The 20955-nt window shown below is 31.6% G+C and overlaps 1 protein-coding gene across 1 annotated transcript in view; it reads left to right on the forward strand.

The window, feature by feature from the left end:
• Nucleotides 1–20955, forward strand: part of LOC114329464 (testis-specific serine/threonine-protein kinase 3-like) — a 102482-nt gene that overhangs the window by 19928 nt on the left and 61599 nt on the right. The window contains exons 2-3 of the mRNA XM_028278580.2: nucleotides 4947–5171; nucleotides 11681–11957. Coding sequence (XP_028134381.1) covers nucleotides 4947–5171; nucleotides 11681–11957 — 502 coding nt within the window. The remainder of the gene's footprint in view (nucleotides 1–4946; nucleotides 5172–11680; nucleotides 11958–20955) is intronic.

Raw genomic sequence — 20955 nt, forward strand, 5'->3', positions numbered from 1 at the left:
CTCTAAAATGAATATCCTAAGCTGCAATCTTAAAAATCATTAAAAATTGCAAATTTAACAAATAAAAACGTCATAAATAAAAAAGTTCCTGAAATTTTTGGTTACATTCTAGTATAAGTTATTCCTGCCATCGTCCTTTACAACACCTGATAGGTTTCAAAAATTCCTGAATTATATCACGTTTTTTCACCCACAGCCGGCGTATTTCTCTATATTGACGTATAGAGTCCACTTTTTGTATTCTCGAAACAGCCGGTTTGTCATAATATAAATATTAGAACATCTTTATCCTGGGCAATCACGTTGAGCCGTCTTTTAGCTGTATCCCCATGCCACAACATGATTTCCTCCATTTTTTCAGGACCTCATTTATATAGATTTTTAGCAATGTTGGCGATAAGATGCATCCCTCTCGTAGTTCCCTATTCAACATGAAGCTATCAGATTATCTTTTCTTGATTTTTATGTTTGCTTGGGTGTTGTTATGTTATAGAATTTTTGCACTGCTTTTACTAAAGTTATAGTAATAGGGGATTTTTCCAGGACTTGTCATAATTTACACAGTGGTACTTACGGTATCATAATATGATACCGCATATTATGCGTTAGTTAGGTCGACGAAGGGTAGATGTATTTCTCTGTCTTTTGCTATTTTTTTTTTCGTTGAGTTGGTTGAGGGTGATGATGTGGTCGATGCAGGATCTTCCTGATCAGAATCCTGCTGGTTTTTCAATCTCTAAAGCGGCATTTTTATTTTCTATTAATTTTTAAAGTTTTTCCGTAATATACTAAAAAGAAAGAATATATGGTTTTGGAAATATAGAATGAATAGAAAGTCAAATAAGTCAGGAAATAAAATTCGAAATTATTTATCCTCTGAGCTTTTTGTTGGATAACTAAAACATAACATAGTGGCGAAATACTCGACAAGGGAAATCTAAAATTGCATTTCACGTCCTGTCATTCACCGTGATAATAATTTTAGCGAATTATTTCCTATATAATTATTTTGATATTTACCCCGAAAGGATGAAAGGATTTAATTGCAGTTCAGTGCCTCTACCCAGGCTCTGATTATTCCGAAATACGTATAAGCGCATAGTAGAGGCTCTGTACTGTAATCAAATCTGAACCATATTTTCTTTCCTTTTAGTTTATACTTTATTCACTTTTGTGGATATTGAAGGAAATAATTCGCTAAAATTATTATCACGGTGAATGACAGGACGTGAAATGCAATTTTAGATTTCCCTTGTCGAGTATTTCGCCACTCTGTTATGCTTTATTTTTCCAACTTAAAAAGCTCAGAGGATAAATAATTTTTAATTTTATTTCCTGACTTATTTGACTTTTTTTTCCATATAATCTGCTAAAAGTGCTGGTTACAGTAAAATAGCTATAGTTCTTGTGGTCACCCGTGTTGAGCTGCCCCCCCCCCCCACTTGCAAAAATCAAAAAACAAATAGCCCTGATTTATGAGCTATTTATGAGCTTTCATATTCCGCAAACTAAAAATTTTGAGCTCGTTCCACTAAGCAGGAATTTAATACTTAATACTGAGTCAGCCCCCCCACTACCTAAAAATAGGAATATTGAATCGGTTTTTGTACTAGAATTACGAGCTACTTATGAGCTCTTGAAATTATATAGTTTCGATTTTTGAGCTCATCCCCTTCACCCCCAAACAACCCTTTAATTGATTTAACTTAAGAGAAAAATGCTGAGAAAACTTAAAATATATCGTATTGCGGATATAATTCCTATAGCTTATATACTCTAAGAATAAACTATTAAATCACGTGCATTTCGATTATTGAGCTATAGCCCCTTCGCAAGAAAACCACCCTATCTTCCCGGCTTAAGAGAAAGTTGTACTTAAATGCATTAAATTAATTATTTGGCGACTACATATCATTTAATAATTTATAAGCTTCCAAATTACGCGCATTTAGATCAGTAAATTGCAATTTATTTTGTATAGTGCAGTCACTGAAGGTAAAAATCAACGATTACCTTCAATTTCGGTGAACCTTCATCGAATTTCACGAACAAAGGTGACATGGTACCACCTTGCGCCTTTACCCTGAGGGTGGACACCGCCCCTTCTCGGGGGTGAAAATTATTTTATAAAGAATAACTTCACAAATCAACAAAAGAACAAATTAAAAGCAAAATTTATTATATAAAGTTATTAAAATAAGTCAATACTTTTCAAGTTATTAAAGAACAAAGATTTTAATTATTCGTGAAAAAAAATGCATGTTTTGAAGCGGTTTTTCGTAAATCACTGAAAAACTGTAAGTTTTTACAAAAAAGTTAATAGTAGTTTGATTCGTATAGCTTATATTCTAAGAATAAACTCTTTAATCACGCGCCTTTCCATTATAGAGCTACAACCCCTTCGCAAGAAAACGACCCCATATTCCCGGCTTAAGAGAGAGTTGTTCTTAAAATAATTTAAATTAATTATTTGGCGACTACATATTGTTTAATAATTTATGAGCTCGCAAAATATACGCATTTCAATTATTGAATTGCCATTTTCTTTCTATAGTGCAATCACTGAAGGTAAAAATCAACTATGACCTTATATTTCGATAAATCTCCATTCATTTTCACGAATTGACAATAACAACTTGCGGTTTTAGCCTGGGATATATGTCACCCCTTCTCGGGGGTGAAAACTACTTTATTAAAAATAATCCCACAAATAGAGAGAGGGACAAATCGTAAGTAAAATTTTTTATATAATGTTATTAATAAATCAAAACTTTTTGAGTTATTAAAGATCAAATATTTTAATTTTTGTGAAAGAAATGCATGCTTCAAAGCGATTTTTCATAAATAACTCAAAAACTGTAAGTTTTACAAAAAAAGTTTTCATCACTAAAATTGAAGCTAATAAAAAATATAATAAATTGCTTACTTGAACAACCTTTTAATGTTAATTTAAAATAATTTATTGGTAATTAAATGTATATTTTTTTCTGCGACTGTTCAAATCTAAGGATTCAAGCTTAAATAACGGGAAAGAGATGCATTTTATAACACTTAGGTACTAAATACTTGTCAAAGTACTTAGAAATACCTATCAAAAATGAGCTCCAGAAAAAGTTGAGAGCATCAAAATCCGCTCACCAATTTTCGTGAAAATGAATGGAGATTTACCGAAATTGAAGGTCATAGTTGATTTTTACCTTCAGTGACTGCACTATAGAAAGAAACTGGCAATCCAATAATTGAGATGCGTGTATTTTGCGACCTCATAAATTATTAAACGATATCTAGTCGTCAAATAATTATTTTTAAATTATTTTAATTACAACTCTCTCTTAGGCCGGGAATATGGGATGGTTTTCTTGCGAAGGGGTTGTAGCTCAATAATCAAAAGGCGCGTGATTTAAGAGTTTATTCTTAGAATATAAGCTATACGAATTAAACTACTATTGACTTTTTTGTAAAAATTTACAGTTTTTCAGTGATTTACGAAAAACAGCTTCAAAACATGCATTTTTTTCACGAATAATTAAAATCTTTGATCTTTAATAACTTAAAAAGTATTGACTTATTTTAATAACTTTATATAATAAATTTTGCTTATAATTTGTTCTTTTATAGATTTGTGCAATTATTTTTAATAAAATAATTTTCACCCCCGAGAAGGGGCGGTAGCCACACTCGGTAAAGGCGCAAGGTGGTACCATGCACCTTTGTTTTTTGAGGTATCCTCTAACCACTGACCAATTTTCGTGAAAATCGATGAAGGTTCACCGAAATTGAAGGTAATCGTTGATTTTTACCTTCAGTGACTGCACTATACAAAATAAATTGCAATTTACTGATCTAAATGCGCGTAATTTGGAAGCTTATAAATTATTAAATGATATGTAGTCGCCAAATAATTAATTTAATGCATTTAAGTACAACTTTCTCTTAAGCCGGGAAGATAGGGTGGTTTTCTTGCGAAGGGGCTATAGCTCAATAATCGAAATGCACGTGATTTAATAGTTTATTCTTAGAGTATATAAGCTATAGGAATTATATCCGCAATACGATATATCATAAGTTTTCTCAGCATTTTTCTCTTAAGTTAAATCAATTAAAGGGTTGTTTGGGGGTGAAGGGGATGAGCTCAAAAATCGAAACTATATAATTTCAAGAGCTCATAAATAGCTTGTAATTCTGCCGCAAAAACCGATTCAATATTACTATTTTTAAAAATAGCTCATAAATCAGGGCTATTTGTTTTTTAATTTTTGCAAGGGGGGGGGGCAGCTCAACACGGGTCTTGTGGTCTCCTTGTTACCATTTTTGTGTAATGGGGTTATTCACCCATTTTTAAAATTTTCTGATATGTTTTCTCTTTTTGTGTAGTTATTGAAAATTAAGGTTATTAATTTGATAATAAATTTTGAAGTCTCATTTTTATAAGTTGTGCTGGGATCCCTTCTGGACCACATGCTTTTTTATTTTTTAGCGATTTTATTATTCTCTCAACGGATTCCTCGTTTAATTCTACCTCTTGCCCATTTAAATTGTAGTGCTTAGTTGGTGATGTATTTATGTATTCCTTCCTATTCCTGTTTATTTTCTTAAAGTTCTACTTTGTAGTGGGTTTTCCATTTTTTTGAACCAATAAAATTTTAAGGTTTTTATTATTTCTCTTATAACTTCTTAGATTTTGAATGAACCTCGAAGTTTCCGAGAAAAGCTTCTACAATCTGCTTCTACAAAGTGACATTTCACTTCCTTATATCTCCGTTCCCATGTATCGTTCTCATTTTTTATTAACATTTTTGTATTTGTTTAATTCTTCACGGTATTGGGTTTTGTCATGTGTCTTGTGATTTCAACCTTTTTTTACATATCTAGTAAATAATCTATATTTCTATCATAGTTTTGCCATGACGATTCGGTGGTAATCTTAAGACGTAAGTATTTTTTAGGGAAATTGAAGTGGTAAAAGGTTTGAGACATCCAAATTTAATAAGATTCCTACAAGCAATCGAAACTACGCACAGAGTCTATATTGTTATGGAATATGCTGAAAACGGAAGTCTTTTAGATATTATAAGGAAAGATGGACATATAGATGACACTAGAGCGAGGAAGTGGTTTAGACAGCTCGTAGATGCGGTAGAGTATTGTCACGATAGAGGAGTGGTTCACAGGTATCTATATTAAAGTAGTAAAACACTTAAAATTTGAACTGCATGACATCCAATATACACACAGAGGCAAAATTAACGGAACACCTTAAAAATGTGAGCATCATCCGACTTGAATGATTTTTTTAGAATGTTACAGCCTTATTTCCTTGTAGGGTCGGTATCAAAAATATGTAAAGAGAATAGATCTGGCTAGGGCGCCACTCAATGCATCGGGGTGTAACGCCGATATCAAGTACGGTGGTCTAGCTATCTTTGTCTGTCGTGCGAGTGTGAGCGTATCTACCAAGAGGTGGAAGTAATCGAACGACAGTTACACAGAGGCGGCAGCCATCATATGCTAGAGAGAGAAAGATAAGCGCCGGTAGAGAGAGATAGATAGACCACCGACCCGAACTGCTCCGCGTTACGCTATTTTTCCGAGTTGGCCAAATCTATGTGTATAAGATCTTTGGTCGGTACTCACCGGAGGGACCGCAGACGTTCGGACACAATTAGCACCTCTTTGCAAAGACAATGACGTCGACTTTCCAAAGTAACAAGACACTTTCTCAACACACACACTACACATTACTCACCTGAGTTAGTGATAAGTTATACGTCGGCTTACTGCCAAAACCAACCAACTCCATTTTTAGAAGTTTTGAGAAATCTACCTTTTACACTTTAATTTGAAATGAAAAATCGTCTGAATTTAAATAATGATTTAATAATTGAAAAATATGACAAAAATATTTTTCAGTTATTAAATAATTTTTTTAAATTCAGTCGATTTTCAATTTCAAATTAAAGTTTAAAAGGTAGATTTCCCAAAACTTTTAAAATGGAGTTGGTTGGTTTTGGCAGTAAGCCGACGTATAGTCTAAAAAATTATTATGAAATTGACTAGCCAGTTGATCGTGAAAATCAGTGTCACAGACAGTATGGAGTTCGTTTGCTAATCTTTTAACTTATGTATGTATCAGCGCAAATAAGTTATTATTATTAAAAAATATATTAGTGTTTTTAGTAAATATATTATTTATTATAATTTTTGTGTCTTTGGATTTGTCTTCCTCGGGAGTAAGATAATAAGTATCTATTATATTTATAACATTTTTATACTTCACTTGATCTATTTGTCACCGTGATTTGTAATTATCATGTATAAATATATTAATTTTTCAAAAAGCTAAACTCTGTAGTTATGTTAATTACCAATAGTGTAGGAAACAGAGGTTGAACCTTGCAAAATGGACACAAGTCCAGTTTAATTTTTTTTCTGGTGTATTAAGGGGTGCTTATTATAGGACTAACTTTTTCTGAAAAAATTTCGCCCGGGAATCCCCCTTTTCACCCCTTTAAAGGGGGTAATTTGTGGTTTTTGCGGAACGTAGCCCTTCCTGTACCTTTTACAAAAAATTTCTTTTATAGAAATATAAAGAGGCCTATATTTTCTACGATTTGTTTTCAACAGCATATGTCTATCATCCACCGTTTAGCGGGGGTAGCGCCCCAAATTTGACAAGTTTTTAAAAAAGATGTTTTAAAAAAAATATATTTTTCCCTAACTGTAACGGAAATTAAGAAGAAATCTAACCGCAATTATTCGCAAATAATTGGTTGATTTTTTGGTATAGGTTTCACTTAAGGGTAATTACCCTTTTTTTATTTACAGGGTGTTATATTTTAAAAAACCCCTTTTTATACCATCTGGACCGTTTATGCTAGAGTTTAAAGACTTTCAACGATTACCCATGTACTGGTGCTATTTACAAATTTGTATAATGCACCCCCATTTTTCCCCGGAACCACCCCAAAAAAAGAAGAATTAATAAATAAAGTGATTTTCTTGGAATCCCTCGCACACAATGCCCTTTATTAATATGCTTTATATATCATTTTGTGCACGTTATTATTACCCATGCATGGACACCAAAAGCGATTTGCTACTGCAACCCCTGCAGCCAAAAAAAAAATAAATAAAATGGGGGGTTGAATTTTTTTTTGTTTTTTGCTTTTTGATCCATATGGGCATATGCTTCATCAATAGTGCTTTTCAAAAATATATATGGTTATTGCAACATCCCTGCGGAAACCACCCCTATCCTTGAAAATATACTGCAAAAACTACCCCTATCCCTTGGCGAGGATGTTTTTACGATTTTCTCATTACCTATGCATTCCTTTTAAACAAAAGTTTTACAATAATAAAAACCACTATTTACTCTAAAAATTAGGTTTTATTCATTTTTTTCGTATAAGCAACCGTTACAGCACAGTGGCGCCGTAAACCTCATATATGCTTTGGCAGGCTCCAGTTTTTGTTTTCTTTTTCGTCATCTGTTTGTTTTATTGATAAAGTACTTATGTAAAATAAAACAACACAGTGTAACCTACAAATTATGACCTATGCACATTTTACGGTATTTGCGCCCCAAAGCCACAGTGGTGGCTCAAAATCAATTTTTGCATATTTTCGCCACCTACACGTATTTTATTGCATTACTTAATAGCACAATATTCACCCTTAAGTAGTCGCTAAGTACTGGAGTATCCAGGAAGGGGTGATGGGGGTGATCACCCGCCCCTCTCAAACCAAGTGATATTAAATTTAAAGATTATAAAAATATTCATTTATTTTTATAGAAATACTTATATTATATTATTATTTTTATAAAAATGGCGTACTTTTTATTCTTTAGCGACAGTGGCGGATCCAGCATCGTTAAGAGGGGGGTGCCAATTGGTTAAATTTCTATAAAAATAAATGAATATTTTTATAAACTTTAAATATAATATCACTTGGTTTGAGAGGGTGGGGGAGATCACCCCCAGCTTCCCTCCCTGGATCCGCCACTGCTTAGCGACCACTTAGGGGTGAATATTGTGCTATTAAGGTAGCATTAATGCAATAAAATGCGTGTACGTTGCGAAAATATGCAAAAATTGATTTTGGGCCACCACTGTGGCTTTGGGGCGCAAAGACTGTAAAATGTGGATAAGTCATAATTTGTAGGTTACACTGTGTTGTTTTATTTTACATAAGTACTTTATCAATAAAACGAACAGATGACGAAAAAAAAAAACAAAAACTGGAGCCCGCCAAAGCATATATGAGGTTTACGGCGCCACTGTGCCGTAACGGTTGCTTATACGAAAAAAATGAATAGGACCTAATTTTTAGAGTAAATAGTGGTCTTTAACCCTGTATAAGTTTTGTTTAAAAATAATGCATAGGTAATGAGAAAATCGTAAAAACATGCTCGCCAAGGGATAGGGGTAGTTTCTGCAGTATATTTTCAAGGATAGGGGTGGTTTCCGCAGGGAGGTTGCAATAACCATATATATTTTAGAAAAGCACTATTGATGAAGCATATGGCCATATGGATCAAAAGGCAAAAAACAAAAAAAAAATTTCAACCCCCCACTTTATTTTTTTTTTGGCTACAGAGGTTGCACTAGGAAGTCGCTTTTGGTGTCCATGTATGGGTAATAATAACGTGCACAAAATGGTGTATGAATCATATTAATAAAGGGCATTTTATGTGAAGGATTCCAAGAAAATCACTTTATTTATTAATTTTTCTTTTTTTTGGGGTGGTTCCGGGGAAAAAATGGGGGTGCATTATACAATTTTGTAAATAGCACCAGTACATGGGTAATCGCTGAAAATCTTTTTACTCTAGCATAAAAAGTTCAGATGGTATAAAGAGGGGTTTTTTAAAATGTAACACCCTGTAATTAAAAAATCAGCAATTACCCTTAAGTGAAACCTATACCAAAAAATCAATCAATTATTTATGAATAATTGCGGTAGGATTTCTTCTTAATTTCTGTTACAGTTAGGGAAAAATGTATATTTTTTTAAAACATCTTTTTTTAAAACTTGTCAAATTTGGGGCGCTACCCTTGCTAAACGGTGGATGATAGACATATGCTGTTGGAAACAAATCGTAGAAAATATAGTCTTCTTCATATTTCTATAAAAGAAATTTTTTGTAAAAGGTACAGGAAGGGCTACGTTCCGCAAAAACCACAAATTACCCCCTTTAAAGGGGTGAGAAGGGGGGTTCCGGGGCGAAATTTTTTCAGAAAAAGTTAGCCTTATAATAAGCACCCCTTGATATACCAGAAAAAAAATAAAACCGGACTTGTGTTCATTTTGCAAGGTTCAACCTTTGTTTCCTACACTACAATTAAGAAATGCATAACGTATATTCACATGTACTTATGAACCTATGTGCGGCAGTTTCGTGCAATTAATATAACAATTATTGTGCACTGAATGGTAGAAGCATATAATTTGGACCACACACACTACACATACAAAGATTTAAATTTAGGTATGAGGCCATCTCAGATTTTTTCTTTTACAAAAATGGCGGGCATTCAAAATGAATCTGCCGCACATAGGTACATGTAAACATACGTTATGCATTTATTAAATGGTAGTTAACATAAATTAAAAGTTCAAAATATTTCCTAAAAAATATTATTAGATACACTCTTCTCAATAGCGGAATTATCTTTTTGAAAAGTTAATATATGCAGGGTGAAAGAATTGAAAAAAAAATCAATATATTTTTACATAAAAAAAAACAGTAAAAACACAACTTCTGATAAACCGATTCTTCCAGTTCAAGACCTCGATCTTATTCATCAAAAAAAAAAAGAACATTGATGCCTAATTTGGCTGAATTCGGACTTTTCGTTCAAAAGTTTTCGTGCTATTAGTCACATTATATATAGTCGCCATTTTGAATGCTCGCCATTTTTGTAAAAGGAAAAATCTGAGATGGCCTTATATCGAAATTTAAACTTTTGTATGTGTAGTATATGTGGTACAAATTATATGCCATTAAATGACAATAATTCTTATAATATTTGCACGATTCTGCCACACATAGGTATAGGCATCATTGAATAGTTTACAGGCTTACGTATCTAGGAGCCATTTTTTTTTTAATTTTCACCTCGTTTAAACCCACCTTCTGGCTAATTGGTCTTTACCAAAGCCATCAAATATAAAAAAAAACCCACCTTTTACGTCAAAGTGACGTTAACAGTGGTGTATCTACAATAGGTTGATTAAAATTTAAAAAATCAAAATAATATAAATATATTTTACAACATTTAACAACATGGATAGTATAGAAAGAAGTTTTTTTGAATAAAATGGATTATAGTCTTAATGGGTAACGAAAAAAAAGAGAAGCATGGTTTTAAAATATCCATTTTATTTTAACTCTATTTCATATTAAATAATGATAAACAATGTTAAATAATAAACAATAATTTGTGTAATGCTTCTACGTGCAGTGCAAATACTGCCCGGAATCGCTGTCTTTTCGTTAGCTTTTTGATCTCTGGCAAAAGGAGATTCTCTCAAATAATCTACTTACAACTCATCCTGTTGATCTGTGGAGATATTTTGCCCTCTTGAACTGCCAATCCTTGTTAAAGAGTGATAATTATCCCATCTTTCTTTGATTTTCCATAATATGCACATATGGCTCACGTACAAATTTGTAGCAGCTTTCCTTAGTGAACAAGATTCTTCGAGTTTGGAAATTGCTCTTGCTTTTTGCATAACACTTAAATGCATTCTAACCATTTTGGAGGAGGTTGATATCGTTTTATTTTATTTTTTTTTATTTTATTTTATTTTTCAACACTAGCGAAATTTTTGATAAGTATTGACTTTGAAATTATTTGACTTTGACATTTATCAAATCCGTAGGACACTGCAATAATTGTAGAGTAATACAATATAAAAATTAGGTGTAAACTATTCAGTGACCGTAACTGTACATGTGAAGTTACGTTATGCATTTTTTATTAAATGGTAATTAACATAACTAGAAAGTTCAAAATATTTCCTAAAAATATTTTTATGCTCTTTTCAATGGCGGTATTAACTTTTTGACAAATTAATATATACAGGGTGAAATAATTAAAAAAAAAGAACATATTTTTACATAAAAACCAGAAAAATCACAACTTTTGGTGAACCGATTCTTCTGGTTCATCCCTCGACCTTATACATCAAAAAATGAACCTATATAACAAATTTGGTTAAAATTGGACGTCTAGTTCAAAAGTTATCGTGCTATTAATCCCTCTTCCACGAACATACGCCTGTTTTGGATTACTTCGACAACGAATATTTTACTGTGCAAAATAAGAAGAACGAAAGGAAATTGCAAATTACATTGTTGTTTATTGGAATAATTATTAGCGCCATTTACTTTCGTACTTCTTATGTTGCACAGTAAAATATTCGTTATCGAAATAATCCAAAACAGGCGTATGTTCGTGGAATGGCCCATTAGTCACATACGTATAGTCGCCATTTTGAATGCCCGCCATTTTTGTAAAAGGAAAATCTAAGATTACCTGATATCTAAATTTGAACCTTTGTATGTGTAGTATATGTGGTCCAAATTATATGCTTTTATCATTAAATGCACAATTGTTTCACATATCGGCTGCACTATATCATTATATTATAACAATACAGATTTTTTAAGGGATATTAAATGTGAAAACATGCTGATGAACTCGGAATGGACCCTAAAAATGTCAGATTTTGGTTTTGCGAGGGGAAATCTTAAAGATAAAAACGGCCAAAACGTCTTGAGCGAAACGTTTTGTGGAAGCTACGCTTACGCCTCTCCAGAAATCCTCAAAGGTATTCCGTACCAACCGCAACACGCTGATGTTTGGTCAATGGGTGTGGTGCTCTTTGCCATGGTTTTTGGACGGTTGCCGTTTGATGACAGTAACTACAAAGAATTAATAAAACAGGTACCTATACATTTTAACCGTATTTTATTTGCCAATCTAGATTTGCGCATTAGTCCTGTCGCCAGTGGGGGTACAACGGCATCCTTATTTCAGATGGACTTTCCCAAGTGTTTTTTATGTATCTTGACCCGTAGAACACGAATTATTTGGGTAACAGTCGATCCGGAAGTCGATAATATTGTTATAAACAAAGAATTTGAGTAATCACATAACAGCGAGTTTTCGCAAAACAAAACATTTTTTTTTGTATATTTTGGGTCATTCTAAGCAAAAAATGTTTTTTCGTAGGATGCATAGTTTTCGACATAAACGTGATTGAACTTTCAATAAATCGAAAATTGCAATTTTTGAACCCGAATAACTTTTGATCAAAAAATAAAATAGCAATTAGAATAGAATAGAAATATGCTTTATTGTCAGTGAAAATACAAATTTTATGGACAAAGCTTAATTAAAGTCAGAAAAAAATAAAAAAATAACATCTAACAATAACAATAACAAAAAATACAATTTTCTGAAATTTGATAAATCGTCAATATAAAAAAAATATCTTGTCTTCTTCTTGTGCCACTCCTATCGGAGATTGGAAATCATCAAGGCTACCCTGACTTTGTTTACAGCTGACCTAAAAAGTTCATTAGTGGTGCAGCCAAACCACTCTCTCAAATTCCGCATCCACGACATTCTTCTACGGCCTGGATTCCGTTTTCCTTCTATTTTTCCTTGCATTATATTTTGAAGTAATGCGTATTTATGACCTCTCATCAGGTGACCCAAATACTCGAGTTTTCTTCGTTTTATCGTTAATAAAATTTCTGGGTCTCTTTCTATCCTTCGTATTACTTCAAGATTTGTGATTCTTTCAACCCAACTTATCTTCAGCATTCCACGGTAGCACCACATCTCGAAACTTTCAATATTTTTTATGTTGTTCTGTTTGAGAGTCCAGGCCTCTACACCGTATAATAGCGTGTTAAATACGTAGCCACTTAGCATTCTTAATCGTAGAGGGATGCTTATATATCTGTTGCAGAAGAATTTTCTCATCTTTATGAAGGTGGCCCTGGCAATTTCGATACGTCTTTTTATTTCATTGTTTTGGTCTCCAGTTTCGTTTATTAAAGTTCCCAAGTATTTATAACTTGATACTTTTTCAATTTGAATTCCGTTTATACTAATATGTGCTGGTTGTGTCATGATTTTACTGAAGACCATATAATTGGTTTTTTTGATATTAATGTTAATGCCATAATTGTTGCAAGCAATATTTATGTTTGTAAGTAATCGTTGTAATTCTTCTACTATTCTTGCAACTAGTACAGTGTCGTCTGCCTATCGAATATTATTTACAACCTCTCCATTGATTACGATTCCTTCATTTGCTTGCAAAATGGCTTCCTGACAGATGCTTTCACTATATACATTAAATAGCAGTGGTGACAAAATGCATCCCTGTCTTACTCCTCCACGTATTTCTATTGCTTTTGATATCTCGTTTTCTATTTTGATGTTAGCTTTCTGATTCCAATATAAGTTGAGAATTATTCGCAGATCTTTATTATCTATGTCTTTCCTTTCAAGAATGTCTCTTAGCCTATCGTGGCGTACTCTGTCAAACGCTTTTTCAAAATCGATAAAACATGCATGTACTTCTTGATTAACGTCTAGGCATATTTGTGTAAGAACATTCAAACCGAAGAGAGCTTCTCGAGTACCTAGTCCTTTTCTGAACCCCATCTGTGTATTACTAATATCTGACTCCAACTTTTGATAAACTCGGTTGTGGATGATTTTTAGAAATATCTTTAGTATATGGCTCATTAAAGATATTGTTCGATGTTCTGAACATTCTTTTGAAAAATATACATAAATACAAAATATAAGTTAATAAAATAAAGAAAAAAAAAACAAAATCGATATATTGCAACAATTTATAGAAATTGCAAAGTGAATATAAGTACAACAAAGTAAACTATTTATAGACATAGGAACTAATAAGTTTAAGCTGCTGCATGTGACACCCAAATATAGATAAGTTTGGTTACTTGTACATTACTGTAATTTCTTAGTTAGTCATTAAGAAACTCTTCTACTGAATAATATACTTCTGCTTACCGCATTTGAAAGTCCAAGTCAAATTCTATCGGTTTTGATTATTTTTATTGCTAAAAATTAATTTTTTTATTGTTAGACAAAGCTGTAAACACATAGTGCTTGAATGATGTTTTCAATGCATTTCTCATTTGAAATCGAACGAGTATTCGCGCATACAGACAATTTCTACGTAGATTACGTACATTAAAACGCATGCATTGTGCACAGCAAACATTATGTGTGTATAGCTTTGTTTAACAATAAAAAATAATTATTAGCAATGCAAGTAATCAAAACCGATAGAATTTGACTTGAACTTTTAGATGCAGTAAGCAGAATTGCTATTTTATTTTTTAATCAAAAGTTATTGGGGTTCAAAAATTTCACTTTTTAAATTTTTTGAAAGTTCAACCGCGTTTATCTCGAAAACTGTGCATCATACGAAAAAAATTGTAGGACCATTTTTTGCTGAGAATCACGCAAAAATACAAAACAATGTTTATAACAATCTTGTCGACATCCGGATCAACTGTAACTAAAAAAATTCGTGTTCTACGGATCAAAATACATACAAAAAACTTGGGTAAGCCCATCTGAATTAAGGAGGCCGTTGTACCCCTCCTGGCAACAGGACTGCATAGAGAGAATAAGTTTTATGTGTAAAGTTGAAAGAGGCGGAAATTAAAATTCTTATTATTGTCTTCACATGATGCATTTTAACATGTAGATATAAAGCAAAACCGAGTGATGAATTAGTCCACAAGGGAATATAAAATTTCATTCACGACTTGTCGTTCACCGTCACAATAATCTTTAGCGAACTAGTTTCTTTATACCCACGAAGGTGGATAAAAATAAACTGAAAGTAAAGACTATTCAGATTTGACTACAGCACCGACCTTCCAATATGTGCTTAGACGTAGGTACCTATTTCGATTTAAAATAAATAAAATAAAAATCAGAACACCTCTGATACATTTTGTAAATTTTACCGTACTATATAGTATAAATATATAGGTATATAGACCAGAGTAATAAACTAGAAATAGACCATGTTCGGGACACTCAAAGATCCAGGTAGCTAACTACTTTTTTAGTTATTGTACACCTACAGGATGAAAACCTACCTCTTTCTTGCCTAGAGTTCGCGTCCGTTTTTTAATTATTAGCAATTTAGTGCCAAAATCGCGATTTTTTCGATTTTTTTCACTCCATTCAAAAGTTAAATAGTTGACATAAAATTACAAAATTTAATTTTTTAGAACATTAAAAAACCTTCAAAATGCCGGTTTTTGAAAGTTAAAAAGTTAATTTGTTGCTAAACAAACTGCAAAATAAGTGAAAATCGTTACTTGTTAATAACTTTTACTAAAACTACCTTAGAACTTTAGTGTTCCACCCAAAGTTGGGTATTGGGGTACTTAACAAACCCTCAAAATTTGAGATCGATCTATTAATTAGTTTAAGATTTATTCTAATTGGTTATCCCAGAGACCCTTATTTGCAATAACATAAGAGAGAAAATAATGAAGATAGGGCAATTCTGAGTATGCTAAATGAAAGTAGAAAACTGATATTATAAAATGTACTAAGAAACGATAAAAAGATTATCTAATATAGATAAAAATCCTAATGACAAATACCCCAGTTAATAGGTAAAAAAACATGAAAAAATGTTAAGCAGGGTTTTGAAGGTGCTAAACGGTAGATGAGTGATAACTAGAGACTGGAAAATATGCACTAAAAAATGTCTAAAATATGCATGCAATATGCATTTTAAAACAAGCTGAATATGCACAATTAACATGCAAATATGCATTTATATATGCACTTATTTTTATATGAATAATTTTATGGTTTACGTTAAATACATAAATAAATAAAAAATAATAAAAATAAATAAATAGGTTTGAATTTAAACCAAATTGTATTATTATTTCTTAATATATTTTTTTAACTTCAGGTTTTGTGACAAATAAAACGGCAAAATATTTTATTTTGACCACAAGATAAATAAGAGTACAATAAAATAAATGTACATATTTTTATTGTTACAATATTGATTCATATTTTCTAAACTAATATTATAAAAAGAGTACAATAAAACAAATTTACATATTTTTATTGTTACAATAAATAATCATATATTGATTCATATTTTCTAAACTAATATTATGTCTTCTATCTGTTAATATTTGTTTATAGGCAGAAAAAGATCTCTCAACGTCACAAGATGTAATTGGGGCATATTTAAACTTTGCTATTAGAGACGGATCCATATTAATATTTTCATCGAAGTTTCCAAAATTGATTATATTATTTATTGAACGCAATAAAGTGAAACCCTCATTTTTGTTTAAAACGTCATCAAGTTTATCTTTAATTTTTACTCCAATTTCCCCATTCAGATTTGTTATTTTCTGTTTAACCGAATCAACAATAGACATACTATTGTGAAGACATAAATTTTGAGCCTCTAATTTTGTAATTGAACTTTCAATGATATCGAAATTCGATTTTATATACAACAATTGATTTTTAATAGACTTTTCTTTAAAAATATTTTGACAGTTATCAATAGCGGTACAAGTCGGATCAAAACTTGAAATAACGCTTTTGATGTCGTCGTAGTGTTCAGATAAAAATATAGCACTTTTAAGCCAAGTTCCCCATCTGGTTAATACTGGTTCTGGTGGTAAAGGAATATCGGGAAGCATCTCCCTATATACCTGTACACGTAGTGGTGCTTTCAGAAATACTTTTTTTACATTATTTATTAAGGTGTTTACATTGGGAAATTCAATTCTAACTTTCTCTGCAACTCTGTTTAGGCCGTGCGCCAAACATGTACAGTGAATTAAATTAGGGAAAAAGATTTTAAGATTGGATGCAGCTTTCATCATATATGAGGCGGCATCACTAAGCATTAATAATATTTTTTCAAATGGTACTTGATCAGGTAAAAAAAAATTTGTTAGGGATTCGTTAACAAATCTAGCTATTGTAGCATAGTTTGTTTTTTCCAAACATTTTACACTAATTAAGTATGAGTTTTTAAAATCGCCAGAGTCGTTAAGAACTCCAACAATTAGATTCGCAATTTGTCGACCCTTTGTATCCGTTGTTTCGTCGACGGAAATCCAAAGATATTCGGCTTTTAACTGATTTTTAATACTCGTCATCACATCTTTGTAACATGCACTGACATATTTTTTCCGAAGAGTTGAAGAACTTGGTATTTGAGCTGGTTTATCTTTAATCTTGCAATAAGTTTTTAAAAAGTTTTGACACGATTTATGTTCTAACTTGTGCAGAGGGATATTGCAGTTCAAAAAAAAATGGCATAAATCCTTTGCAAAGGTTTCTTGCCCAACTGACGTATTCTGAATCTGCAAACTGTTCTGTAGAATCTGCTGGCGAGGTTTATTATCATTTTTTGATAGCTTAGTTTGGTGAAGTGAAGTTTTTATGTGTTGAACTACTTGGAATTTCTTTTGACATGGAATCTGGAATATAATGATAATGATGTTTTAGATGTTTTCGTAAATAGATACCTACATTAAAATGATCAAACTTTTTAAACCTCCCCCAATTTTTTTTTATTTCTCAAAGTGAAATTGAAATCGTCAAACAATAAAGTACAGTCAGTGTACCGTAGTATACAGGGTGGGCCACTCTCAACACCTCGCTCTGTATAAGCCAAACCGTTGCGAACTTTAAAAAACAGTTTTTGAAGAAATGGGACGGTTTGTCATTTTAGAATAGACAGACACATAGATGTGCAAAGAAGTTTGATAAGTTTAAAAATCTATTGAAGTGGAGAACTTACCTTTTTATCACAAATGGTGCAAAACATACTTTCACTGTCGATAACTTTTAGATGATTGTTACTTCCAATCCAACTTCTGAGAAGACTTGATTTTTCCCTTGCTACTTTAGGCATTTTCACAATAATAATAAAATGATTTTTTTACACAGTATAGTCAATAACTTGCAATCACAAAAGTTGAATAATCGGCGATTGATTTAAGACTAACCATTCATAAAATAAAATAATCTATCCTACCCTTAAAATGCTTAAAATTTCGTTTTGGTTGGTTTTCCCAGAATAATTCATAGTTGGCCGACACCAGCAGAAAGTACAGGTAATATTTGTAATGTTATTCAAAATATAATCGGTATTTACTTAGGTAATTTGTAAATTCTGAGAAGTCTATAAATCTTAAATATCCGGATAATGATACCTGCAGCTATAAATAACGCCCATTATGTTTATGGGTACAACAACAAAGGAGCTTAACAGCAAAATATTTACTTTCACATTTTATTTTAATGGATGTTGATGTTACTAATATATACCTTATTTTTAAATGGGGTAGAGTAAATTCCCATCAAAATATGCATTTATATGCTCTTAAATCTCCAAATATGCAAGGCATATGCATTTATGAAAAACATGAGAAATATGCAGCATATATATGCATATGCATTTTGCATATAATCCAGTCTTTAGTGATAACTGATGATAATTCCGTGAAGACGTACAGCTAATTTTTCTTCTTCTTTTTTTTAAACAGTTACAAAGAATGAAAAACTCAGTTTTTTGACGATAAAACGTTTTTTGTTCATTCTAGAGAAAAATGTTTCGAATAAATATTGTAGACCTTAAAAAGTTCTTTAATTTGGTGGGACACATATTGAAATATATAAACAACTGACCGAGATAATTGCAAAAAACCATCATTTTTGCACTAATTTATAAATATTAATAACTTTACTTTTTGCATAATGATATATAATTTAACGACTTTAAATTATGCTATTTAATAGGCCAACTAAGTGTGCCAAATTGCAACCAGATCGAGCAAATAGTTTATAAGTTATTCAATTTGTTTATCCAAGAGAGCAGTTGTTTATACAACTGTTCTTGCCCTAACAGTGACTCTAGAGATATTTAGCAAATCGGAATCAGTTATTCGAGACTCTATTTTTAAGATATATTAAAAAAAATTTAACATTTAATTAAAGTTGTTAATAAAAAAACCGTTTGAAACAGGCCCTACTTTTTAGGTTATAAACAATTAGAATAACTTTGACAGTTTTTACATCACACGCTTGCATGTAGGCTCACTGAAAAGCTGATGAAAAAATACATATTAAAAAAGAAAAAATAATTTTATATGACTAATAGGAATCAAGTTAGTATTTTTTTAATAAATCAATTTTGCCTTGTACATTGATATTAACATTAATAGCTGAAAATTGAACATATTGTATTTATGGGAATCTATATTTTATGATCCAGTGTATAGATTGCATAGGCAGTGAAATAATAAAAACTTATTATTATAACGGTATCGTTAACTGACGGTACTCGTGAAACACCACCAACGAAAGTGAAGGTGGGAACTGTTCGAGCTTCGCTTCCTTTTTTGGAAAAAAAACTGCAATAAATTATCACCTTCCATAGCACGCGCAACCTTCTTTTTTTAACTGGGGTAGCTCAAGAAAATAATAAAAATTGTGCAAATTTCACCTTCCGGGAAAATTTTAAAATCCCGTGAAAATCAATTGATTCAATTATACTATAATAGTTATTGAATTTTACATATTGAATTTTTGTAAAAATTCTTTAGATTTTATTAAATAAAGTATATTTTTTATATAAGTATAAAATAATTATAAATTAGTACAATACATTATTTATTTATTTTAATTGCAATAATTAAAAAGTATATAAAAGGCCTTAATAGTTTTTAAAAAATTAATTTTTGTTTTAGTATAATTTAATTGAAAGAAGCTATTAATATTTGTCTAGGTACCTAGGCATCTAATAAGTATAAAAATAAAAAATTAAACATTGTTTATGAATTTTAATTTGATTATTCTAGTGAACATCTACAACTTCTAAACTTCTCGGCAAGTTACAGTTAGTTCATCGTCTACAAAGTCTGACTCGACATCGTCAAGAACCACTGCAGCGCGATTGCAACATTTTTTCTCCTCTTCTTCCACTGCACAGTTTGTACAAAGATCCGTACAGTTTATACCATATCTTTTACAGCCACATCTTGTACTTTTGCAACCCGTTGAACATTTACATGTTATTTGTTTTAATATCACTTCAGGAGTCAAACAATCTAAGGTGTTAATGGGTTCAAAATCCATATCAGTTTTTTTCTATCCATATTGAGTATGGGTAGCATCCAGTTTTTACCTAACCAGTGTTGTAATTGATGATAAACGCAATTTTTTTCCCTGTATTTCTTATAAATTGTAAAAATCGTAACTCATTTAATGTCAATCTGTTATTGTGCTTTTTTTATATGTATCATCAATTGCAGCAGAATACAAAGCAACAATGGTATATCCGTTTTTCATGATGTCGTCCTTGTTAGCATTCTCGTCATAAAAAATATTTATCAGATCTAAAAAGTTGTATCACACCCAGTAAAAATATATAAGAACCCAACGTATTTTCTTATATGAGAATGTTTAAACCTATTACAACCATAATAGATAGATACCTATATTGTCCTTTTTTGCTTTTTTTTTTCCAAATATATGTTATTGTCCGGAGCAGAGAGTTGCGTCAATATTATGATTATATCGGTATCATTACAAATTATTACAACGATCTTGTCAGGTTCATATGTATGTTCGTAAAGAGATGTCTGCACTATTAATACGTCTGCATCTTCATCTGCTACTTTAGTTCGGTACCCAGATTTGTTGAGCTCTGCACATAAAAGTTGAATCAATTGTAAATTGTTTTAAATCGGGATTCCATTCTAAAAAATAAAACGAAGCTATTCTCACCTTCACATTCGTTTGCGGTGTTTCACGAGTACCATCAGTTTAACGGGTCATGACTTTTTATTTTTTCACTGCATAATATGCAATA

Source organism: Diabrotica virgifera, chromosome 3 (genome assembly GCF_917563875.1).
Source record: "Diabrotica virgifera virgifera chromosome 3, PGI_DIABVI_V3a".
Lineage (NCBI taxonomy): Eukaryota > Metazoa > Arthropoda > Insecta > Coleoptera > Chrysomelidae > Diabrotica > Diabrotica virgifera.